This window comes from Microcaecilia unicolor, chromosome 4 (assembly GCF_901765095.1).
Source record: "Microcaecilia unicolor chromosome 4, aMicUni1.1, whole genome shotgun sequence".
Taxonomy (NCBI): domain Eukaryota; kingdom Metazoa; phylum Chordata; class Amphibia; order Gymnophiona; family Siphonopidae; genus Microcaecilia; species Microcaecilia unicolor.
The window spans coordinates 43,181,264-43,207,493 of record NC_044034.1 but is presented as its reverse complement, the minus strand read 5'-3'; the positions used below and the strand labels follow the sequence as shown (position 1 = coordinate 43,207,493).

The following is a 26,230-nucleotide window of genomic DNA, read 5'->3' as shown; positions in this document are numbered from 1 at the left end:
CCTACTACAAAAAAAGCAGCCCTAATTGTAAACCCCAGGACCACCTAAAAAACTAGTCAGTACTCAGCTGCTAGAGATGGGAAGTTCCGAGGCTGTCCCGCTGGAAACCACTGCTATGAAAGAGAGGACCGGCCGGCACTACATTTTCGGGAGACACCCGCAAACTAATTTTTAATTTTCAAACTTCCTAGTAGGGTGGAATGTTTATCTATTAAGTTTGATTTTCCCTGTTTTGTGATAGAGTGTTTCTAAAATTAGCACTTGGCCATTAATACAGAAAATTGAAAAATCAGCCACTTTACTGCTGCGAGAGGGAAGGACACATGTAAGGGCATGCTGCGACTACCTTTTTCTGCTGTGTGGCAAAAGGTCTCCTATATGAACTGGGGCATGTCACCTTGTCGGGCAATACTGACTGGAATAAATCCAGTCTGTAAACAGAATGGAAAACAAAGAATGTACGAAAGATCACCAAGGCGGAACATTGTATAAATGGCATTCTGTTGCTTGTCTTAAGAAGCATTTACATTGTATCAGTTTTCACTTGGTCATTGTTATTGAAAGCAGGAGAAGGCTTGCTTTTCAGTCCTTCAGTCCCTCCTTTAGATGTTTCCTTCAAGAAAAACCTGGGCATCCACAGGAACATTAAGATTTGTTTGTATTCTTTGCGAAAATTCTTATTAAGAAGTCCATATATTATTGCATTCAGGCAGCTGTTAAAGTATGCCATAAAGTAGCTTATGATGAACAAACACTCTGGAATTTTCGGCGCAATTTCTGAAGGGCTGATGGCCACCAACAACCCAATGAAGTTCAGCGGTGCCCAACAAATGGCAAAAATCACGAACACGACAAACATCGTGAGAAAGTTTCTGAAATCACTTGGCTTCAGTCTGGGTTTTATCTCAGATTTGACTTTTTGTCTCACCTGAATGACTAAAATCCAAATCCTCAGGTAACAGAAGGTCACCACAGTAATGGGTACTATGAAATGGATGAAAACCACGGTGATGGTGTAGGAAGAGCTTGCTGTCTGAACGAAGGTACAAGAGTAGACTCGTGGATCATATTCTAATGAACCAACAAAGAAATTTGGCACAGTTGCAACAATTGTTAGTGCCCAAATTAGGCAGACGTAAATCATTGTGTTCCAAGTGCTATAAAGCTTATCATAGACAAAACTATGGCAAATATAGCAGTATCTGTTGATTGCAATTCCTGTGATGTTGAAGATGGATCCTATGACACTGAGTCCCATCACAAAGCCACTGACTTTACAATGGATTTCACCCAAGGACCATCCATTTTTGAAAATGGCCACCAGCACAAGTGGATATGGGTATAAGGCCACCACAAGGTCTGCAAAGGCCAGGCTCACCACAAATGCATTACCTGAGGGGGAAAAAAAAAAGGAACAAAACACATGAAACGATGTACACAGTTTTGAAATTGAACTTTCATATGGACAGAAGAAGAGTGCAGAAGTAAATATAGAGAGAGTAATTTTCTAAGCCATTGCTGTGAGTGAAGCAATGGATTTGAAAATTATCCTCTAGATATGCAAGAAAATTTTATGCATGTGCAGCCCCTATATATGTATAAATTGAAAGGTCACCGAGAGACAAAGCCAGGCCCAGGGCAAACAGTAAGGGCCCCGCTGCTGCCTTCACAATATGGCCCCCTCCTCCCCGCTTCACCATCAGTCAAAAGTAGTTATTAGCTGGCAGGCAGCAGCAATCAAGAGAGACTGCTCTGCCGGCCACAGGTCCTTCGTCCTGCCACATCCTGCCTCCTGTGAAGTAACTTCCTGTTTCCACATAGGCAGGACATGGCAGGAAGAAGGACCCATGGCTGGCAGAGCAGTCTCTCTCAGTCACTGCTGCCTGCCAGCCAATGACACCGAGGCAAGTAGAAGTCCGGGGTGGGGGGGGGGGGGGCTTCAAATAGAGGGATCTCATTGAGCGAGGCAGATAGGCTGCCTTTAGTGTCAGTCACCTGGGCTGCCAGTGCCGGGCCCTCCTTGAATGCTAGGCCCGGGGTAATTTTGCCCTCTCTGATAAGATGGAAAAGGGACAGAGGCAGGGAGGGATTTGTACTTAAATGCATACTTTTGGAACTTCAAACATGTATATATATTTTAACCTAGAAAAATGTGTGCACCCCAAACAGCGAGTCTAAATATGAGCAAAATTTTCCTGGAGTAAATTTCAGAGCAAAAATAGATGTGTACTTGTGCTTTGAAAATCCAGCAAAGTCCATGTGGAAAGAAATATGCACATACATTCTACTATACATAGTTATAAAATTGCTCCCTTATTTCTACCTATAGTAGTAGCAGCAATTTTTTGAAAATAATTTTTAGGTACTATTCAAACCAAAAAATGCTGCATCAGGAGCAGACTTGCCTTACATTACAATCAGGAGCATTTTCAAAAGAGAAGGGCGCCCGTCTTCCGACACAAATCGGGAGATGGGCGTCCTTCTCTCAGGGTCACCCAAATCGGCATAATCGAAAGCCGATTTTAGGCGTCCTCAACTGAAGCCCGTCGCTGGGATGACCAAAGTTCACGGGGGCGTGTCGGAGGTGTAGCGAAGGCGGGACTGGGGCGTGCTTAAGAGATGGGTGTCCTCAGCCGATAATGGAAAAAAGAAGGGCATCCCTGACGAGCATTTGGTCGACTTTACTTGGTCCATTTTTTTGACGACCAAGCCTCAAAAAGGTGCCCAAACTGACCAGATGACCGCCGGAGAGAATCAGGGATGACCTCCCCTTACTCCCCCAGTGGTCACCAACCCCCTCCCACCCTAAAAAAAAATTAAAAAATTTTCAGCCTCTATGCCAGCCTCAAATGTCATACCCAGCTCCTCCTCTCCCCTCTATGTCACTGCCCCTGGAGGAAGACCCCGGAGGAGTGCAATGACGTCAGAGGGTAGAGGAGGAGCGGCTGCAGAGACATCAGCCAATCTGAGATGGCTGTCTACGGAGTTGCGTTTTAGTTTTAAAAACTTTGTATTGTTTTCTTCTTTTGATACCGGCTGCTGCTGCTCAACAAGAGAAGCAACAGCGCCGGACACCGTTAGTATTGGCGGTTGCGGGTGGCGAGGGGGTTGATGTGGGCGGGGGGGAGGGGCTTGGTGATGCGCTGGGGGGACAGGGTCGGGTGATGCGCCAAGGGGGGGGGCTTGGTGATGCACCATTACAGAGGGCCTTGGGTGATGCGAGGGGAGGGGAGGGGAGTGTCGCTGGACATGGGTGGCTGGAAGGGGGCAGGGGGAGGGGAAGGTCACTGCATATGGGTGGCTGCAGGGGGGCAGGGAAGAGGGAGATGGGGAGGGGGTCCTGAGACCACATGGGTGGCTGCAGGGGGGACAGGGGACACAGGAGGGACACTGCAGGGGGGCAGGGGGAGAGGAGGGTTGCTGCACATGGGTGGCTGCAGGGGGGACAGGGGGATGGGTAGGTCGCTGGACATGGGTGGCCACAGGGAGGGCCAGGGGAAAGGACAGGAGGGTCATTGGATATGGGTGGCTGCAGGGGAGAGGAGGGTCGCTGGACATGGGTAGCTGCAGGGGGACAGGAGGGTTGCTGGATATGAGTGGCTGCAGGGGGGGCAGGGAGAGAGGAGGGTCGCTGGACATGGGTGGCTGCAGGGGGGACAGGGGAGAGAGGAGGGATGCTGCACATGCGTGCCTGCAGGGGGAGAAGAGGATTAGTGGGGAGGGGGTCCTGAGACCACATGGGTGGCTGCAGGCGGGGCAGGGGAGACAGGAGGGATGCAGCAGGGGGAGAGGAGGGTTGATGGACATGGGTGTCTGCAGGGGGGGCAGACGAGAGGAGGGTCGCTACACATGGGTGGCTGCAGGGGGATGCTGGACATGGGTGGCTGCAGGGGGGCAGGGGGAGAGGAGGGTCGCTGCCTATAGGTGGCTGCAGGGGGGCAGGGGAGAGGGAGGGGGTGAGGCGGTTCCTCAGACCACACACTCACTCACTCTCTGTCTCTCACATACACTCTCTCTGACACACTCACTGTCTATCACACTGTCTCCGTCACACACACACACTCTCTATCTCTTTGTCCCTCTCTCTCACACACAGTCTCACACACACAGGCACTCTGTGTATCACACACTCTCTCTCACACACACAGAAACACACACACACACTCTGTCTCTCTCTCACATTCTCTCTCTGACACACACGCGCCATCTCTCACACACACTCTTTCTGAAACATACACTCCGACGAGGAAAACCTTGCTAGCGCCCGTTTCATTTGTTTTGGAAATGGGCCTTTTTTACTAGTGGTGAAATAAAAGGAACTTATAATACTGTCATAAAAGTTAGTTACACAAAGACCCACATAGGGGGTGTTTTACTAGCATTTAGCACCAGCTGATTTTTAGTATTAACTAAAAAAAAACTAGCGCAACTTAATGAAAGACCCCCATAATTAGCCAAACTACCTTGTCCCCACTTTGTGGAATAGCCTCCTTCCTGGACTTCATTTGGAGCCTTCTTTTTGTAGATTTAAGTCATTATTTTTTGAATGGCATTTTGCACGGATGCTCTAGAGTTTCCTGACCACTAGCTGCCCCCTGTGTGAAGATTTCCCCTTTTTTTTTTTTTTTTGTCTCTGGCTCTCCTTTTAAGTATGTATGATTCTTTCCTATGTTACTAAGGCATTCCTTTTCTGATTTTATACTTTTTTTAAATGCTGTATTGTAAACTGCTTTGTTCTACTGGTTAGAAAAAAGTGATATATAACATAAACAAATTAATCTGAACATCTGCACACTTATGGCTTGGTATACATACAGTAGGGCAGTGATGGCGAACCTTTTAGAGACCGAGTGCCCAAACAGCAACTGAAAATCTAATTATTTATCGCAAAGTGCCAACAGGGCAATTTAACAGGTGGTGCATTCCCCCCCTCCCTCTCCCCCCTGTCCCCCCCTCATCCCCCTCCCCCTCGTCCCCCTCCCCCTCGTCCCCCCCCCTCATCCCCCTCATCCCCCCTCCACCTGCCTCCAAGTTCCAGAGTCCCCTCCCACCCTCCTAGTTCCAGGGTCCCCACCCAGTTCCTGGGTCCCTCCTCCCTCCTTTCGAGTTCCAGGCCTCCTCCCTCCAAATTTTAAAAGTCATCTATCTTACCTCGTTGGGGTTAGGGCGGCAGCAGCGGTAAAAAGCATGCAGGCTCGGCTCGGTGCTTAGTTCCGTTTTCTCTTCTCTCTCTCTGAGCTCTGGCCCCACCCTTGCGGAAACAGGAAATGAGGGTGGGACCAGAGCTGAGAGAGAGAGAAGGGAAAACGGAACTAAGCACCGAGCCGAGCCTGCATGCTGCCGCCCTAACCCTGATGAGGTAAAATAGATGACTTTTAAAATTTGGAGGGAGAGGGCCTGGAACTCGAAGGGAGGAGGGAACGAACTTCCGGTGGGTGAGGCGAAGGCGCACGTGCCAACAGAGAGGGCTCTGCGTGCCCTCTCTGGCACGCGTGCCATAGGTTCGCCATCACTGCAGTAGGGAATTACAATACTGGACTGGTCCGGAGGCCCCTGCCTACTGGCACTGGCGGAACCAGGTGCACCTTTTGGTGTCATGGGAAGCCAGAGAGGCGAGACAATCACCTAGGCATAGGAAACATTTTCTTCAAATATGGTCACCTTATCTGCAAATTCTTAGCCCTAAGGGGCACAGCTTGCTAATTAACCCATAAAGAAGAACTCTCAGAGATAATAGGACCTGGTCAGGGACTTCGAGGTGGGGAGGGTGGGATAGGGGGCAGCTAGGGGGTGGACTGCTTGGGAGGGTGGGTGATACGTGTGATGTTCTGTTTACAGCTAAGTAGTACTAATGGGGGGAGCACTGGAAGAAGGGGGATGTCAGGGAAGGAGTGAGGAAATAAAGTCTGATGATGACCAGGATATAAGGATTTGATGATACATGTTAGGAGATAATGGGTTGTATAGTGTAGTAGCAGAGAGCTCTTTATGTTGAATTCAGTATGTCATTAATAATAATTGTTGGAACTCTGATAAACCTGTAGGAGAGGTAGTTTTTGGGAGTGGATAAGAAGGGGAGGAAAGAGTTAAAATGCTGATGATGTGGCTATTATTTTGCTCCGACGGAGATAGGTTTATTTGTAACTCAGTATATTGAGTCTGTTGACTGTTTATTTAGTTGTGTCATCAATACATGGTTGGGGAGGAAGGGGTAGGATGGGGAAGTTAGGGGATGGGGGAGAAAATGTTAAAAGGTTTTAGAATGCTGCTCAGTAATGTGCTGGATTTACACAGCATAATTCATTTGTGAATTTTGTTCAGTGAAATGTACTGTATGATTAATATGCTGAAGTATTAATAAAATCGTTTAAACATACATACACTAGGTAAAATTCTAGAAACGGTGCCAAAAATTAGTCGCCAATAAAAATCGGCACTCAATGCTGTTCAATAATGCAGACCTCATTATTGTCAGTGGTGCCTGTTTGCTACTAACTCCTATTAATAGCATTAAATACAAATGTATTTATTTGCACTTCAGCTCACACTTTTTTTAGTAGCTCAAGGTGAGTTACATTCAGGAATGTGAGGAAGTCTATGGCACTCGGCCCCTTTCCCTTAAGAATATTCACTTATAGAGACAGAACCACCTTAAGCCCCATAGTCCCGTCCCAAAGAGGAAGTGACCCGGGAGGGGTGGAGCCAGGAGGACAGCTGCTAGGAAGTATAAAAAGGTGGGGTCAGAGTTGGGTTAAGGAGGCCTAGGGAAAGGAGAAGCCACTCTACAACATATGCCTTCACTGCTTATATGTAGTTCTCCAAAGACAAGCAGGCTGATATTCTCACAAGTGGGTGACGCCACGTCGGCCCCGGAGGATTTTAAAGCAAAATCTAAAAATCTCTTCTACGGCGTTCCGTCGCGCGAGCGATCGCACTGCGCATGTGCGCACACCTCTTCCCGCTCGCTGTGCGGACACGCCCCTCAGTTTTTCTTTTTCCTCAGTCTGAGGAGACACGGAGTTCGTTAGTGCTTCGTGTTTTCTTCAGGTCCTCGGAGTAAAATCTCTTTTTTTATTTTACCCTTTTGGGTGTTCTTTATTTTTTCATTTGTACTCTTTCATGGCAGGCTCATTGTGGCTTATATATACAGGTACTTTTTGTACCTGGGGCAAGGAAAAGTTAAGTAGTTGCCAGAGTCACGAGGGGCTGTGCCTGAAAGGAAAACAAAGCATATAAGCTTCTCTTTTTCTTTTTTCTTATAAAAGTGCTGGTATATTGTTATCTGTGGGCTCTCTCTCGCCAGCAAACTAAACAAGCCCACATTTTTAGGATCCATTTATTAAAACTTTACAAATGGCTCTCCAGAGCTGTGAGAGCCTGCTTCAGCACACCACTGTCTTTAAGCCCCACAAGTGGTGAAGGTGTATGTCACAGGAAAAAACAGGAACCTAAGCAGGTGCATCCCTGGTCAGCCACTGAATGGGCAACCTGGTGACACAATATCAGTGGTGTAACCTTTGAAGTGAGTCTCCACCCGCCTCGGTGCCTCCTGCTCTGCAGGTCATTCGGGTGCATCGGAGGATGTGTCTTGGGCCGGATCATCTCCCTGTGAAGCGCAAGTAGTGTCTGAAAGACGAGACGTATTCTACTCTGCCAGGGATGCCCAAAGGAGATCATTCTTGAGTCCGACAGAGACCGATGCACGCTGGGTATAGTTATGCATCGAATAGGTCTCCACCTGCCTCGGCGCCTCCTGCTTGGCAGGTCATTCGGGCGCATCGGCGGATGTGTCTTGGGCCGGATCATCTCCCTGTGAAGTGCAAGTAGTGTCTCAAAGACGAGACGTATTCTACTCTGCCAGGGATGCCCAAAGGAGATCATTCTGGAGTCCGACAGAGACCGATGCACGCTGGGTATAGTTATGCATCGAATAGGTCTCCACCTGCCTCGGCGCCTCCTGCTTGGCAGGTCATTTGGGCGCATCAGCGGGTGTCGGTACCATCGGTGCCCAGAGCTTTGCTCCCTCTGTTATGGAGGTATCCGGGCTTCAGATATCAGTCGGTGCCGAGAGCGTTGCTCCCTCTGTTATGGAGGTATCCTGGCATTGGACGTCGATACACCGGTACCAGGTATCAACAGTGCCATCGGTACCGGGTATCATCGGTGACGTGGATACCATCGGTACCGGGTGTCATGGGTACCGTCGGTACCGAGTATCTTCGGTACCGTCGGGTACCGAGTATTTTCGGTACCATGGGTGCCGTCGGTACCGAGTATCATCGGTGCCATGGGTACTGTCGGTACCGCATATCATAGGTGCGTCGGTACCGAGGAGTATCGGTACCAAGAACATTGGTACCATGGTCGGTGCCATGGGTCCCGTCGGTACCGGGTATCATCGGTCCCATGGGTCCCGTCGGCACCGGGTATCATCGGTACCATGGGTGCCGTCGATGCCGAGTGCCATCGGTGCCATGGGTGCTGTCGGTATAGGGTATCATGGGCACCATCGGCACCAGGTATCATGGGCACCATCGACTATCGGTACCAGGTATCATCGCCCATCGGTACCGAGTATCATGAGTACCATCGGTACCATAGTATCAGGTATCGTCGGTACCGCGGATACCATGGGTATCAGGTATCATGGATGCCGTCGGCACATGAGTACCATCGATACCAGATATCATGACCAGGTACCATCAGTGCCATGGGTGCCATTGGTACCAGGTGTCATGAGCACCGTCGGTGCCATGTGTACCATCGGTACCGTCGGTGCTGTTGGTGCCGGATATCACGGGTACCATCGGTACCACATGTCATGGGTACCATCGGTACCAGGTATCATGGGTACCATCGATACCAGATATCATGACTATCATCGGTACCAAGTACCATGGGTACCATTGGTACCGGGGGCCATCGGTACCATGTGTATCATCGGTACCGTCGGTGCCATGGTCTGGCAGTCTGGTTTCGATTCCCTTGCATTTCCAGATTTTGTCCTTGGCTTCGGGACCATGGGTACCATTGGATGCCATGGGTGCTACCGCCTCCTGCGGCATCTAGCTTTTCACCAGGTCTCCTTCACCGATGCTGCCTCTGGTATGGGTGTTCGCACCCTACTGGGGTAACTTCTCGACCCCGTAGTAGAACTTACCGCGCCTCCATATCGGACGCGTTTGGATCTGAGCTGCTCTGTTTGAGTAGTTAGCTCAGTTCAATGATGGTTCATCTGACATTACAGTGGAGATTGTGAATCCCAATGCCCAGATGCTCGAGGTCCTAGACTACCATCTTCACCTGAGTCTTCTGCCACTCAGAACAGATAGGAGTTCTAAGAACTTACTTCGGTTACGAGCATTCCCACCGGAGTAGGCTAAACCTTTTCACCAAGTGGTCAGGTAGCACACGGTGTGTCGCAGGTTCCTGTCCAAGGGCATTTTCGACACTTGTAATGTAACACCTAGATTTCTGCTCTAGCTACAATGATGCGCAGACTCTCATGACTGTGTGCCTCTCACCTGGAGGAGGAGACTCAGCAGAAAATTGTAGATATGCTGTGCATACACTTCCTCATCTCGGAAGTTCTTTAGAGAGAAGAGTAGTTTTCCTTGTGCCTTAAGGGGTCGTACCTATACTCCTACTTCTCGACAGCCGGTTCAGGCTATGCCTCAGCACGCTCGTTCTAGTCAGCGGCGTGCACCTAATCAGGCCCCTGCAGCTATTCCCCAGGAACCAGAGAGGGGTTTTTGACTGGCCGTATCGGCCAATCTGCCTGTCGGGGGGGAAGTTTAAATTTTCTCCACCAAAGGTGACTTCTTTTATCCTCCAACCGGTGGGTTTTTTCAAATAGTCCGGTTAGGATACATTCTCAATCTGGAATCAAACCCTCCACATTGTTCATTGGAAGCTTAATCCTTTAGCTTCCATCAAAAGTGAGTACTTGCAGAGGAACTCTCTGCCTTTCTCAGCGCCAATGCAGTCGAGCCCGTTCCACCAGGGCAAGAAGGGTTGAGATTCTATTCCAGGTCCTTCCTTGTGGGTTGCGTCCCATCATAGACATAAGGGGCCTAAACAGATTTTGGTTCAGGATGCTTTCCCTGGGCATCCTTCTTCCCATACTTCAGGAAAACGATTGGTTATGCTCTCTGGACTTACAGGATACTTATACTCTCTTTGCTTCCAGAGTATGTTTTTTCCTAGTGCCTGGCTGTTGTTGCAGCGTATCTTCATGAACTGGGAGTGCATGTGTTCCCTTAACACGATGATTGCCCGTCTCAACAGATTACAGCACAGTACATATTGAGACTTCTAGACACATGGCTTCCACAGTTCACGTAACTCCCATGGCACTTTTGCACATGACATCCGCTCAGTGCATCCTAGCTTCCCAGTGGTATCAAGTTTTGGGTATCTAGAGGATGTAACCCAACTGTTCGCCAGTCTTCGGAATTCCCCTCAGAGGTGGTTAATTCTCTCCATTTTGATTCTGAGGCGTCCCGTCCACCTTACTCAGTCAAAAGCTGCTGACGAAGGTTGCATCCCTCCTGGCTATCCAACCAAATTATTTTAATTCAACCAAACAATCGGGTTGTGATGCACTCGATAACAAAGGAGTACTGGATCTTGCCCTCTGAGTCAGGATGCCATGCAGATGTAGCGGTGGGCCCGCAACGCGGCATGTTTTCTCCAAGCCACTTATCTAATTGGCGTAAACAGCAGTCTGGCCGACAGGCTGAGCAGGATAATGCTACAGTCATGGTTGTTGAGCATGCCTATAGTTCGAAAGATCTTCCGGAAGTGAGATACCCCCTCAGTGGATCTTTTTGCTACTTAGTCCAATCGCAAAGTCCCTCAGTTCTGTTCCAGGCTGCAGGTTCACGGCAGGCTACCATCGGATGCCTTTCTCCTTCTTTGGGGGACAGGTTTTCTGTATGCGTATCCTCCCATACATCTGGTGGAAAAGACTTTGCTGATTCTCAAGCAAGATTGTGGAGCCATGATTCTGATTGCTCCTTTCTAGCTGCGTCAGATAGGATTCCCTCTTCTTCTGGAGTTGGAATGTTTTCCAGCTCTCATTACGCAGAACGAGGGGGCACTTCTACATCCCAACCTCCAATCTCTGGCTCACACGGTCTGGATGTTGAGAGTGTGGGTTTCGTTGAGTTTTCCAGAGTGTCTCCCGACTCTTGCTTGCTTCCAGAAAAGATTTCACAAAGAGGTGTTATTCTTTTTCATGGAAGAGGTTTGCCGTCTGGTGTGACAGCAAGGCCCTAGATCCTGCCTCTTGTCTTATACAGACCTTGCTTGAGTTCTTTCTACACCTGTCTGAGTCTGGTCTCAAGACCAACTCTGTCACTATTCATCTTCGTGCTATAAGAGCTTATCATCAACGTGTGAAAGGTCAGCCTTTAGCTGTCCACTTCATGAGAGGTTTATTTCTCCCCCCAATATTGAGAGAATTCCTTGTATGTGTCTAGGGGAGATTATTTCTGTTGGGCTTAGCACCCCCAATAATTTTGACAGTTGGATCTTATGCTTCGGTCAGAGTCCCTATCACTCCTTATCCAGTATCTTGGGGTCTCAATGTCGTTTTCATCCAGCTGCTGCAAACTCAATTTGGGCCACTGGATTCCTGCCATCTGAAGTATTGGACCTGGAAGGTCGTTTTCCTTAGTGGCTGTTCCTTCAACTTGTAAGGTCGGTGAGCTTCAGTCTCTAGTAGCTCAAGCGCCTTACCTTACTTCTCATCTTAACAGAGTAGTTCTCCGCATGCAGACAAAGTTCTTACTGGCGCTGGTATCAGAGTACCAGCTGATCCAGTCAATTGTCTTGCCAACATTCTTTCTCCCTCATCTTACATCCCTGGCGAAAGCAAGCTGCGCACTTTTTGCGTGGAGCAGACGAGCTCCCTCGGACGGTCCGCCCAGTTGTTTATTTCTTTTAATGCCAGTTGCTGTTGGAAACTGCATCATTTCTTCTTGGCTAGCAGATTGCATCTCCTTCATTTTTGTCCAAGCTGGACTGACTCTAGAGGGCCATGTCACGGCTCACAAAATTAGAGCCATGGCTGAGTCGGTGGCTCATCTAAGATCAGTCACTATTGAAGAGATCTGCAAAGCTGCGGCGTGGTCATCAGTCCACACATTCACATCTCACTACTGCCTTCAGCAGGATAGCCGACGCATCAGTCGGTTTGGGCAGTTGGGGCTGCAGAACTTCTTTGGGGTTTAGAATCCAACTCCAACCCTCCTAAGCCCATTTTTGTTCTGTTCCAGGCTACACTCATTTAGATGTTTCTTCTTTTCAGGTCAATTTTTATTCTGGCCTCGCCGTTGCGAGACTCAATTGACCACTGTTTGTTGTGTTGTGTAAGCCTGGAAGCTAGGGATACCCCACTTGTGAGAATATCAGCCTGCTTGTCTTTGGAGAAAGAGTAGTTACTTACCTGTAACAGGTGTTCTCCGAAGACACCAGGCTGCATATTCTCACAAACCCTCCCACCTCCCCTTTTGGAGTTGTCTCCTCCATCTTTTGGATTTAACTGAGGGGCGTGTCCGCACAGCGAGCGGGAAGAGGTGTGCGCACATGCGTAGTGCGATCGCTCGCGCGACGGAACGCCGTAGAAGAGATTTTTAGATTTTGCTTTAAAATCCTCCGGGGCCGACGTGGCGTCACCCACTTGTGAGAATATGCAGCCTGCTGTCTTCGGAGAACACCTGTTACAGGTAAGTAACTACTCTTTACCAGAACCTGGCTCAGGTAGGCCAAACAAACTTGACTAACTGTAAGAATCCAGTTCTTGAGGCCTGACTGGAGCCAGACCAGTGTTTGGGCAACTTCGCAGAGAGACTGTATAGACTATTCTTTTGGGCCTATCAGCCACAGGCCTAGGTTCAAGATTGCCTCTGAATCTGAAGAGACTTTATTCCTTATTTTTTTGTGCCTGTGAATTAACAGGCCTCTGCTTTTGTGTTTAATAAAAAGTTTTGCATTACCTTTGTAACCTTGTCTGGCTATATAATCTGAAGGCCTACCCTCAACCTCACTTACACTGTCACAAGGTATTTCTCTGTCCCTAGAAGGTGCTTTATTTATGCATGACCTGCATTTAGGTTGATGCTAACATTGTCATCATGGTGGGAATAGACCTCATCCAAGAACAGATCACTCTTGAACAATTTCTCTAATGCATTAGGCATGTTCAAGCTTTCTTATGCTGTCAGACAGGCATGTCAATTTTTCTTTTGCTTCAAAGAATATGCTTCTTGGAATTTATATTTAGACTAGCGGTTTCCAAAACTGTCCTGGGACACTCCCAGCCAGTCGAGTTTTCAGGTTATCCTTCATAAATATGCACATTTCTCTTATGTATTTTCATTGTTGATATACTGAAAACCCCACTGACTTAGGGGTCCCCAAAGACAGGTTTGGGAATCACTGATTTAGATAAATTGGACATGTATGCCACTAAGATATATACCCATACCTATATATCGGGCATGATGGAAAAGAGGCACGCTTTCTTTCTTTCTTTTTTTAAATCAGAGATTGCCTTATTAAAGACTATTAAAAACCTCCAAGCCCCAAGACAATTTGCCCAAGTTACCGTATTTTTTGGACTATAAGACGCACCGGACCATAAGACGCACCTAGGTTTTCCTCCCAAATTTGGAGGAAAATAAAAGTGCATCTTATAATCCAAAAAATAGTTACAGGTCCCCCTCCCTGTTCCAGGCACCCTCCCTCCATTACAGGCATCTCCCTCTGTTACAGGCTCCCTCCCTCCCTCCGTTACAGGCTTCCTCCCTCCCTCGGTTGGAATTTTAAAACTCCTCACCTCGTCGGTGTGACTCGCGGTAGCAGCAGCGCTTCAGCATGCACGTCGCTCCACTCAGCCAGCCTTCTCTCTCTTGGGCGGGACCAGAGAGCTGAGAGAGAGAAGGCTGGCTGAGTGAAGAGCGACGTGCACGCTGAAGCGCTGCTGCTACCGCGAGTCACACCGATGAGGTGAGGAGTTTTAAAATTCCAACCGAGGGAGGGAGGGAGCCTGTAACGGAGGGAGGGAGGGAGCCTGTAACGGAGGGAGATGCCTGTAACGGAGGGAGGGAGGCTACATTTGGACTATAAGACGCACCCCCCATTTTCCTCCCAAATTTGGGAGGAAAAAGTGCGTCTTATAGTCCGAAAAATACGGTAATTAAAATGTTAAATGTTCAATAGGCATCTAATAAAAGCCATGGAAAATACACTCTTAGGAGCCCTTTTACATAGCTGTAGTAAGCACTAACTACTACTACTACTTATCATTTCTATAGCGCTATAAGGCATACGCAGCGCTGTACACCATACACAAAAGACAGTCCCTGCTCAAAGAGCTTACAATCTAGATAAGACAGGTAAACAGACAGAACAATTAAGGCTAAGGGAATAAAGAGGTGAGGATAATGGACAGGGCAAGTGAGTTAGGACTCAAAAGCAGTGGTAAAGAGGTAGGCTTTGAGTTTGGACTTGAAAACTGCTAAAGACGGGGTAAGACGTACAGACTCAGTAACGCATGTTTACTGTGGCTAATAAAAAAATGGCATACCACGAGACATGCTTAGGCATCCCGCGGTAACTTCCAGATGTGCAGAGGTGGCCCATGTGCTAAAAAATGAAGTCTATTTTTTAGTGTCTAGGAGCCGAGAGTGGGCATGTTCTGGGCTAATTGGTTAGCATGTGGGCATTGCTGCGTGATAACCGATTAGCGCAGGTTTGGTGTGGAAGTAGGGGCTCAAAATAGGTGGCAATAGGGGCTCGTGTGCTAATGGGAAAATTAGTGCATGGCCATTAGTACGAGAAACAGGAAAATCAGCCATTTTACCTCAGTGGGGAAAATGGCCGTAGCGCACGGGAGTGACTTACGTTAAGGGTGTACTACGGTCACTTTTTACCACTGTTTTGTAACAGGGCCTCTTAAAATTTTTTCCCTATTCCTTGAGATAAGAAGAAGTCTCCTGTGATTGGTGGGGAAACTGGAAGGAGGTTTCTAGTGAGATTCAGGTGGGGTTATCTTTGGGCTTTTAGAATTTTGAGCTCCAGCTGCGATATGGCTAGAGAAGGCAGTTTTCCTCCCTTTGTTCTAACTTATTTTATTTATTTCTTTGATTGAATACTTCTGTGTTCTTTCTTGGTACTCTCCCTCTTATGACTCCCTGAGCTCATATGCCAGGCCCCCTCCCTGCCCATCTTCAAATCATTGCTCAAAGCCCACCTCTTCAATGTCGCCTTCGGCACCTAACCACTACACCCCTATTCAGGAAATCTAGACTGCCCCAACTTGACATTTCGTCCTTTAGATTGTAAGCTCCTTTGAGCAGGGACTGTCCTTCTTTGTTAACCTGTACAGCGCTGCGTAACCCTAGTAGCGCTCTAGAAATGTTAAGTAGTAATAGCAAAATGGGATACACTGCAGAAATAAATCGAAGGAAACACTTTCATATAACAAATAGAAATCAGAGTAGCACTGCTCGGTATTAATCCTAAATTACTATTTCAAATGTTGATTTAGATGTTATTTTGATGTTTGAAACTAATCTTTCCCCCACTTAATACCATTCCTAACAAGAAAGTAAATGAGAGAAGAAAATGCAGCACCCATTCACTCCAAGAATACAGTCAGGTTAAAGTAAACCGATTAGATAACATCTTTAAAAAAAAAACCAAAACATAAAAACTCCATGCAAGAATTTCAGTCTATGCTTACATAGGAGGACGTGCCACTAACTACAAAGATATGTCCTTGTTTTAGATCTTACCATTTGCTTTCTTTGCAAATGAAATGCTGCCTGTAACATTCTAGCAATGTTCAAAGAATAACTGATCCAGCATGCTATCATCTGTCTCTTCTCCACCCAGCATTTCTCTCTGTCCCTTCCACTCCTCCCTCTGCCTCAGCAGCTTTTGATAGATGCCGAATGCAGCCTGCTCGGATCCTCTCTCCTGATGTGACCTGCACCCCAGTGTTGCTAGGTAGTAATGGAAAAATAAGCACGTTTTGCTTTAAAAACAAGCGATATCAATTCCTATAAATAAGCCTGATCTTTAATGTGTCTTGTAAAGTATTTCCCGGGTATCAGAAGGCAGCCCTAATAAAGGGGCGGTGCATGTTGTGATTAACTCCATCCATAGCCAATGAGGAAACAAAAGAGGACAGGAAAAGGCGGGACTGAGCGCCGGCTGACACACTTACTTGCGATGTTGTCATGGCGGCAATTATGGGCAATTGGCAGTATATCAAGTCAAATAAAAGGAACAAAAGAACAAACCCAAATACAAGCTACCCGCGAGTTCTGAAAAAAAAACCCCATGCAACTTCAAAAAATTAACAAGCTCAAACTCGCGGGAAATAAGCTAGGTTGGCAACACTGCTGCATCCACATAAACAGGAAGGCAATATATCAAATCCTATCCTCTTTCCTTTTCCTTTTAGTAGCCTACAAGGCGGGGAAATGGATAGTTTTCTGCATATTAAGATGTAGCAGAAGCAAAAAGAGAAAAGGGGGCTCTAATCACCACAGCTAATGAGCTTTAAAAATATTATAATAGATGCACAACCGGTAATCTCTGTCAGATGGGAGGTTGGGAGGGGCCCCATGATCCTTATTGCCCCAAGCCCTGATTATTCTCAGTCCATCCTTGGTTCTGATTTAAGAGGAGTACTACATAAGTACATAAGTATTGCCATACTGGGAAAGACCAAAGGTCCATCAAGCCCAGCATCCTGCATCCAACAGTGGCCAATCTAGATCACAAATACCTGGCAAGATCCCAAAAAGTACAAAACATTTTATACTGCTTATCCCAGAAATAGTCGATTTTCCCCAAGTCCATTTAGGAAGCCGTCCAAACCTTTTTGAAACTCCGCTAAGCTAACCGCCTTTACCACATTCTCTGGCAACGAATTCCAGAGTTTAATTACTGTCTTATTCAACGCCGACACATGATCACACCCTACATTTTGTCTGAATCACCCCAACCTATTTACCGATACTTCTTTATTGTACTTATCACTGTAATAGTACCCCTATACTGTATTTGTTCACACCAGAGTCTGTAACCACCTCTCCGGAACTATGTAAGCCACTTTGAGCCTACTAATAAGTGGGAAAAGGTGGGATACAAATGTAACAAATAAATAAATAAATTCATGTAAGTTTGCCTAAGAGAGCTTCAATGGTACATAAAACAGCAAAACTTCATTGTACATATTCTTATGCAGCGTTGGAGAGGGTGTGGGGGTATGATTTATTAGAAACTCTCTCGGGGATGTAATGGGAAGCTTTTTGGTCTGTAGACCATCGCTCATGGCAGCAGTCATTCAGTCTTTGTATTATATTGCCCATAGGGCACTCTGGACTACTTCAAAGGTAACAAAACTGTCTGATAATGGTTCCAAAAGGTGCTAGTCTTATAAGTCAGCCAAAGAAACTTTGAGGGGCATTTTCGAAAGAACCGTCTAAGTTGGAATTTGGACGTCTTTGTAAAACGTCCAAAATCGGAGGTGGGGAGAAGGTCATTTTCAAAAAGAGATGGATGTTCATCTTTGGTTTCGAAAATACCATGGACGTCTTTGGATTTGGATGTCCCTAGATTTGGACGTCTTTGATTTCGGCGATTTTCAAAACCAAAGACATCCAAGTCTAAAACGTCCAAATGCAAGCCATTTGAACCTGGGAGGAGCCAGCATTTGTAGTACACTGGTCCCCCTGACATGCCAGGACAGCAATCGGGCACCCTAAGGGGCACTGCAGTGGACTTAATAAAATGCTCCAAGGTACATAGCTCCCTTACCGTGTGTGCTGAGCCCCCTAACCCCCCCCCCCCAAAACCCACTACCCCCAACTGTACACCACTACCACAGCCCTTACGGGTGAAGGGGGCACCTAGATGTGGGTACAAAGGGTTTGTGGTGAGTTCTGGAGGGCTCAATGTTTCCTCCAAAAAATGTAACAGGTAGGGGGGAGTATGGGCCTGGGTCCACCTGTTTGAAGTGCACTGCATCTACCACGAAACTACTCCAGGGACCTGCATGCGCTGTCATGGACCTGAAGCTGGCTTAGAGGCTAGCAAGTAATATTTTTAATCATGTTTTCTGAGGGTGAGAGGGGGTTAGTGACCACTGGGGGAGTAACGGGAGGTCATCCCTCATTCCCTCCAGTGGTCATCTGGTCATTTGGGGCACCTTTTTGTGCCTTATTGGTAATAAAAACAGGTCCGGGTGAAAACGTCCAAGTTTTAGTCATGGACGTCTTTGCTTTTTTCCATTATGGCTCAAAGACGTCCAAGTCTTAGGAACGCCCAAGTCCCACCTTCACCACGCCTCTGATACGCCCCCCTCAGATTTGGATGTCCTTGCGACGGACTTCCGATAGAGACGTCCAAAATCGGGTTTCAATTATACCGATTTGGACGTCTCTGAGAGATGGACATCCAAGTGTCGATTTATGTCGAAAGATGGACGTCCATCTCTTTCGAAAAAGAGCTTGTCTCATGTCTGTGCAAATATGAAGCAGTTTTGGGATCCAGTGTGGGAAAGAATTACAAGTGTGTTGGGGATTCAGAGTGACTTAAGTTATAAAATTATTCTGTTGCTTTGACTCCTGCCATAAAGAAAAAGAGAACCAAGTTATTTCATATGTTTATGGCTTTAATAATACAGTTTATATTATCTATGTAGAAGGGTAATACTGCTTTGTCTGGTGGAATGCTGTATGTCTCAGAAACTATAATTGCTGTGGTTAAGCAGCAGAGCCTCTCAGCATTCAGCAAAATTTGGGCTCCTATAGATCAGCATTGTAATAATTTTAGCATTTGAACTGCAAATTTCTGTTTTAGTGATAATAGGGGGATTTTAAAGGTTCTTTTTACCAAGCTGTGATAAGCAGTAACACGTGCTTACTGCAGGGTAAAAAGCACTTCTATGGGGCATACTCAGGCATCCTGTGATAGTTTTGGGATCGGCACTGGGGGCATGTCCGGGGGGGGGGGGGGGGCAGAGAGTAGGCATATTCTGCCCTAATCGGTTAGTGCAGCTACATTGTTGCATGCTAATCGATTAATGCATGGTTACTGCTTAGAAAATAGGTGTTTGTAAGTACTCAAGCACTAATAGTGTAATGGGAAAATTAGTGCATGGCCATTAATAAGAATAATGGAAAATTGAGCCATTTTACCGCCATGTTAAAAGTGGCCTTAGGGTGTGGAAAAGACCCGTGCTGGGGATAGCACTGCTTAGTAAAAGGGCCCCTTAATGTTTTATTGTTTATGACCCAGGGTTTTTTTTGTGGGGGTGGGGGACAGTATTTGCTACTGAATGCTTTTCACAGTATCTTAGGGCTTGCAAGTGTCAATAAGAAAAAAAACCCCTTTTTCATTTTCTGCTGCAAACTATCAGTGATATATTTTTCCTATGTGTTTCTGTGATAGCTGTACATTTTTAACACCCTAAACAGCTAATTAAGCTATTAAGTTACACATTCAACTGCCCTTATTCTATAACTTGCATGTGTAGCTTTGCATACAAAGTGTAAAATTGAGCACACAAGTTTATAGAATTAGAGGGTATCTGTGTAGTGCTGGGGCAGAGCAAGGGTGTTGGTACATAAGTAATGCCATACTGGGAAAAGACCAAGGGTCCATCGAGCCCAGCATCCTGTCCACGACAGCGGCCAATCCAGGCCAAGGGCACCTGGCAAGCTTCCCAAACGTACAAACATTCTATACATGTTATTCCTGGGATTTTGGATTTTTCCAAGTCCGTTTAGTAGCGGTTTATGGACTTGTCCTTTAGGAAACCGTCCAACCCCTTTTTAAACTCTGCTAAGCTAACCGCCTTCACCACATTTTCCGGCAATGAATTCCAGAGTTTAATTACACGTTGGGTGAAGAAAAATTTTCTCCGATTTGTTTTAAATTTACTGCACTGTAGTTTAATCGCATGCCCCCTAGTCCTAGTATTTTTGGAAAGCGTGAACAGACGCTTCACATCCACCTGTTCCACTCCACTCATTATTTTATATACCTCTATCATGTCTCCCCTCAGCCGTCTCTTCTCCAAGCTGAATAGCCCTAGCCTCCTTAGTCTTTCTTCATAGGGAAGTCGTCCCATCCCCGCTATCATTTTAGTCGCCCTTCGCTGCACCTTTTCCAATTCTACTATATCTTTCTTGAGATGCGGCGACCAGAATTGAACACAATACTCAAGGTGCGGTCGCACCATGGAGCGATACAACGGCATTATAACATCCTCACACCTGTTTTCCATACCTTTCCTAATAATACCCAACATTCTATTCGCTTTCCTAGCTGCAGCAGCACACTGAGCAGAAGGTTTCAGTGTGTTATCGACGACGACACCCAGATCCCTTTCTTGATCCGTAACTCCTAACATGGAACCTTGCATGACGTAGCTACAATTCGGGTTCTTCTTTCCCACATGCATCACCTTGCACTTGCTCACATTAAACGTCATCTGCCATTTAGCCGCCCAGTCTCCCAGTCTCGTAAGGTCCTCTTATAATTTTTCACAATCCTGTCGCGAGTTAATGGTAGCATGGAATGTTGCTACTATTTGGGTTTTGCCAGGTACTTGTGACCTACATTGGCCACTGTTGGGAGCAGGAAACTGGGCTAGATGGACCATTGGTCTGACCCAGTATGGCTATTCTTATGTTTTGCCCATTTGCCTGAAACAGGAAAAATCCTGAAATTTTTTATTCTTACATTCTTACATTCTTTGGAAAGAGTGTACACTATTCACACCCTTTCCTGATAGGGTGCATATGCATTATTATTTGTGCACTTGTGTGCTATTGGGGAAAGAGTATGTAGTATTCTGAAAGAGTGCACGTAATTTACAAACAGTGTGCACTCTTGGAAAACAGTGTGAATCTAATTGTGTAAACTATTCATGAATCGTGTACACTCTTTCCAATGAGTGCTCACTGTTTACAGTATTACCCCTAAAATTAAAAAATAAATTAAATAATGAAAATGTTAATAAATGACATGGGGAACTAAACAAAAGAAAATATATTGGCTGCACACTTCTAGTGGAGGTAATTCTTTAACTGTGCACCTATAATTGGGCACCCAGAGAGCACCTGACCATTCCATAAAGGAATGTAGATGGGGAAAGCCACTGTTGTCCCTGGGATCGGTAGCATGGAATCTTGCTACTATTTAGGATTCTGGAATCTTTTACTACTTTTGGGGATTCTGACAGGTACTTGTGACCCAGATTGGCCACTGCTGGAAGTAGGATACTGGGCTACATGGATCATCGGTCTGCCCCAGTATGACTATTATTATATTCTTAGGTGCTTACTTTTCTTAGTAGAATATGAGGATAAGAGCAAATATACAGTACATGCCTATAATTTAGACATGAGCACTTATACCAGGCAAAGAGCTGGTATACGTGAATGCACATAAGTTCCAGTGATGGGAAGGCGGTAGAACGAGAGGACATGAAATGAGATTGAAGGGGGGCAGACTCAAAAAAGATGTCAGGAAGTATTTTTTCACGGAAAGGGTGGTGGATGCTTGGAATGCCCTCCCGCGGGAGGTGGTGGAGATGAAAACGGTAACGGAATTCAAACATGCGTGGGATATGCATAAAGGAATCCTGTGCAGAAGGAATGGATCCTCAGAAGCTTAGCTGAAATTGGGTGGCAGAGCAGGTGGGGGGAAGAGGGGTTGGTGGTTGGGAGGCTAGGATAGGGGAGGGCAGACTTATACGGTCTGTACCAGAGCCGGTGATGGGAGGCAGGACTGGTGGTTGGGAGGCGGGAAATACTGCTGGGCAGACTTATACGGTCTGTGCCCTGAAAAAGACAGGTACAAATTCAAGATATGAGTTTATCTTGGGCAGACTAGATGGACCATGCAGGTCTTTTTCTGCCGTCATCTACTATGTTACTATGTTACTATGTATGTGATACTCATGTAACAGAGAAACATTGCTGTCTTAACTTAAACTGCTTAGCTATACATATGCCAGTAGCAGTGAGCACTGCCTATCTGGATAGTGGTGATGTATATACATGTATTATTTAAATGCTGTGGTTGTAATAAATATGTTGTTTTAATTAGATTTTAAATGATGCAAGAGGAATTTAATATGTGTTGAGGAATTGCACTAACCTGCACTGTTTAATGTTTATAGAAATATACTCAGAACATAAGTACTAGATTCTTAATCTCAGGTACAGTGCAAGTTTATTTACAATACTATACGGTAATGCAATAATTGTAGCTTCAGTTTAGGGATCTTATACAAGGGAAATGTGCCACAAGATAAGTATTGTTAGAAAGTCTGAATTATTAATTATGCTGTATGGATATTAACTCACTCTGATTGAGGCTCGGATGTATTCTTTCTGCCGCTGGTTGGAGTGGTGAAGGAGGTCTAGTATTGTAGCTTGATGGTGATCCTTGCTGGAAGAGAAGTTTTCTAGTTGCAGATTTGTTGAGAATGAAACCTGGAGGAAGTCTTAATCTTGGGTGTGTGGAGTACAGTGAAGATCCAGAGAGCAGTGCAGAGAGAGAGAGAGAGAGCGAGTTCAGTGAGAGTCCAGCTTTTATAATTCTTGCTGGGCCATAAGAGTTGAAATCATGTGGGATGTACTAACTCAATCCCAACTCTGGGATAGTTGAAACTGGTTCTTTCTGGTTTTGGGAATACAGGCATGGAAAAGTTGGTTTAGCTGGTCACATGCTTCCTGGCTGACCAGGTGCTGTGCTATACACACCCCAGAATGTGATTGACAAGATTAAGAGAGAGTCAGTGTCTGGGAGTATCAAGTAGATGGTCTTTCTTTTATTATATCCAGCCTCTTTGATTGCTGTTCTTGGAGAATGGTAGTAATTAACAGTTCTTTTGTTTCAGGCTTTCATGGTCTGAAGGAGGAGGATGGGGCTAGATCTGCTTTCTCAGCAAGTTATATCCAAAAGCTTTGTATATATCTACTAGTAAAAAAGGCCCGTTTCTGGCTGAAATGAAACGGGCGCTAGCAAGGTTTTGCGCGGAGGGTGTATGTTTGAGAGCGTGTCTGTGAGAGTGACTGTGTGACAGTGAGAATGTGCAAGTGTGTGTGTGTGACAGAGAGTGGGTGTGAGTATGTCTGTGAGAGAGCATGTGTGTATGTGAGAATGAGTGTGTGCGAGTGCGTATGTGAGACAGTGAGTGTCCTTCCCTGTCCCCCCTGTCAGGTGTCAGGACTGGGGGGACTGTGGACAGTCATGAAGGCAGCCCCTACCAAAATAATGAAAGCAAGACCATTTGTACAATAATCACTGCATTCCAGAGAACAAAATGGAGCAAGTTCCCACATGCTATCTTTTGCTTTCTGTATTCAGTAGCTGACAGGCTTGCTAGACTTACCTAAGTGGCTGCAGCTGCAATACACTGAAAAGAAAGCAAGGAAACCTATGAGACGTAGATACGGCCGTCCCCTTGGCCTCTGACGCTCCTCCCTTCTTCTATTTGACTTCCCTCTGATAGGTCCGTCATTCGGTGTGACGCTCCTCCCTTTTCCTGTTTCAGTTCCCTTTGATAGGTCAGAGCGGTGCAGCTGTGACACTCCTCAGGGCGGGGCAGAGATGTAGTGTGCTTAAAAATGGTTACAGAGCTTCGAACATACGAACTGTTGAAGCCTCAGAGTGTGCTTTAGAACGTTGAGGGTGCTTTTTATATGCAGATGGGGCGTGGCCTACGGCCCAGATGGGCATGGCTGAGACTGAGGGTGAGTAGTCCGAATAGCCTAGCCTACCAGGAGGACAGGAGTTCAGGACAGATGGAGTGAGCTTCAGAACGTCTGAGGGGGGATTTTATTTATATAGATATACAGCACAAATAACTAAATTCATCATATCATGCTACATGGTCAGTGTTTTAAACAAATTCTCACTGTGGTGTTTAAATATTGACCCGAATATATTTATACTCAAAGCAGACTCTTACAGTATGCATAACTTTATATGTGTTACATGCTACAGACACCCAACATCAAGCTTACCTTCAAGATTCACAAAGTTTGTCAGAAGACGTTGACCTTCAGGGTTTCATTTAATTCATTCTACAATATCATAAAATTTGCTATAATAGTCCAAAGTATTACCTAAAAGGGTGCAATTACTTTCCTTCTGTTCCTTGCAGTCAATAATTAAAATCAGAATCCAATGAAAAGGGGCAGTATGTGTGACAGATACTGCTTGCATATCAGGTCACGTGGGGGGGACTTTTCGAACCGGGACACCCATCTTTAAGGACATCCTGGCGAAGGGGCGGGGAAACTCATATTATCGAAACAAGATGGGCGTCCATCTTTCGTTTCGATAATATGGTCGGGGACACCCAAATCTCAACATTTAGGTCGACCTTAAATGTTGAGATGGTCGACTTTAGAGATGGTCGTCCCCGGTTTTCGGCCATAATGGAAACTGAGGACGCCCATCTCAAAAACGACCAAATCTAAGCCCTTTGGTCATGGGAGGAGCCAGCAGTCGTAGTGCACTGGTCCCCCTCACATGCCAGGACACCAACCAGGCACCCTAGGGGGCACTGCAGTGGATTTCACAATTTGCTTCCAGGTACATAGCTTCCTTACCTTGTATGCTGAGCCCCCCAAATCTCCCTAAAACCCACTCCTCACAACTGTACACCACTACCATAGCCCTAAGGGGTGAAGGGGGGCACCTACATGTGGGTACAATGGGTTTTGGGTGGCTTTTGAAGGGCTCACTTTTACCAGCACAAGTGTAACAGGTAGGGGGGATGGGCCTGGGTCCGCCTGCCTGAAGTGCACTGCACCCACTAAAAACTGCTCCATGGACAGGCATACTGCTGTGATGGAGCTGGGTATGACATTTGAGGCTGGCATAGAGGCTGGCAAAAAATGTTTTTTTAATTTTTTTGAGTGGAAGGGTGTTGGTGACCACTGGGGGAGTAAGTGGAGGTCATCCCCGATTCTATCCGGTGGTCATCTGGTCAGTTCAGGCACCTTTTTGAGACTTGGTCATGAAAAAAATGGACCAAGTAAAGTCGGCCAAATGCTTGTCAGGGACGCCCTTCTTTTTTCCATTATCGGCCGAGGACGTCCATCTCTTAATCACGCCCCAGTCCCGCCTTCGGTACAGTGCCGACATGCCCCTGTGAACTTTGGTCGTCCCCGTGACAGAAAGCAGTTGAGGGCGCCCAAAATCGGCTTTTGATTATGCCGATTTGGGTGACCCTGAGAGAAGGACGCCCATCTCCCGATTTGTGTCGGAAGATGGGCGCCCTTCTGTTTCAAAAATTCCCCTGATAGCTGCATTATTATGTAAAGTTAGCCCATGCATCTTACATGAGACTCAGATTCAACATTATACTGCAAAAACCACACATAACTTTGGAGAAAAACTAAAAGTAATTTTCTGTTTGTAAAGTTTAGCATCATTAATCCAAACAGGACTGCAAGGCTCTTTGCAGTACTTCAGAGCCATGCCTGTAGCCCTCTCTGGAATTAATGACCTAGAAGTTACATTTAGGTGTCTAGCCTGCATATAAACCTCCAAGAGACAGAGGGGAAAAAGAAAACAAAGTTATGGATATTATTACCAGTGCTGCACACTGAAATGTTTAACCTGAGGTACAAAAAGACTAAGACGGGGTGTACTAAGCTTTATTATCCTATAGTCATAAAACAGGAAGATCCCTTTAATACATCGGACCCTAAGTGAGTTGGCTTAGGTTGACAGTGGCAGAAGGATCCCTACAATATTTTTAAATAAGGCAAAGAAATGACTAAGTAGTCTTTTTTTGTCAAGTCAAAGTCGTGTTGTTTAGAACAGTTAACTGGTACTTCATTTGTTAATCTCCAGTCTGCTAGACCTTAATCATTAAGAAAAGTTCATATGAACTTTGAAAACAATTTCCCAGTTGCACAAACCTAAGGAAAGACAATCCTGAAATGCCAAGTCTCCCTCCCCCCCACCGACTTTGCCCGATCTCACCTGAATTTCTTAGCTTCCTATTTCTGAAAACGGAGGTGATGACCAGGAGGCTGCCGATAAGGTCCACCACAGTGGTGAAGATCAGCACGCTGGACAGCGCAGTGACTGCCCAGGCAGCTCGAGGAGCCTCGAACATATCCCGGCCGTCCCAGTAACTCCAATTCCTCAGGAACGAGTTGTTCTCTAGCAT

At 46.2% G+C, this 26,230-nt stretch overlaps 1 protein-coding gene across 1 annotated transcript; it reads right to left on the bottom strand.

The window, feature by feature from the left end:
• Positions 1-523: 523 nt before the first annotated feature.
• MTNR1B (melatonin receptor 1B) lies at positions 524-26,230 on the bottom strand. Its single transcript, XM_030199761.1, has 2 exons — positions 26,041-26,230; positions 524-1,392 (listed from the first exon to the last, which is right to left on the bottom strand). Exons 1-2 carry the CDS (start codon positions 26,228-26,230, stop codon positions 524-526), a joined length of 1,059 nt encoding a protein of 352 aa, XP_030055621.1.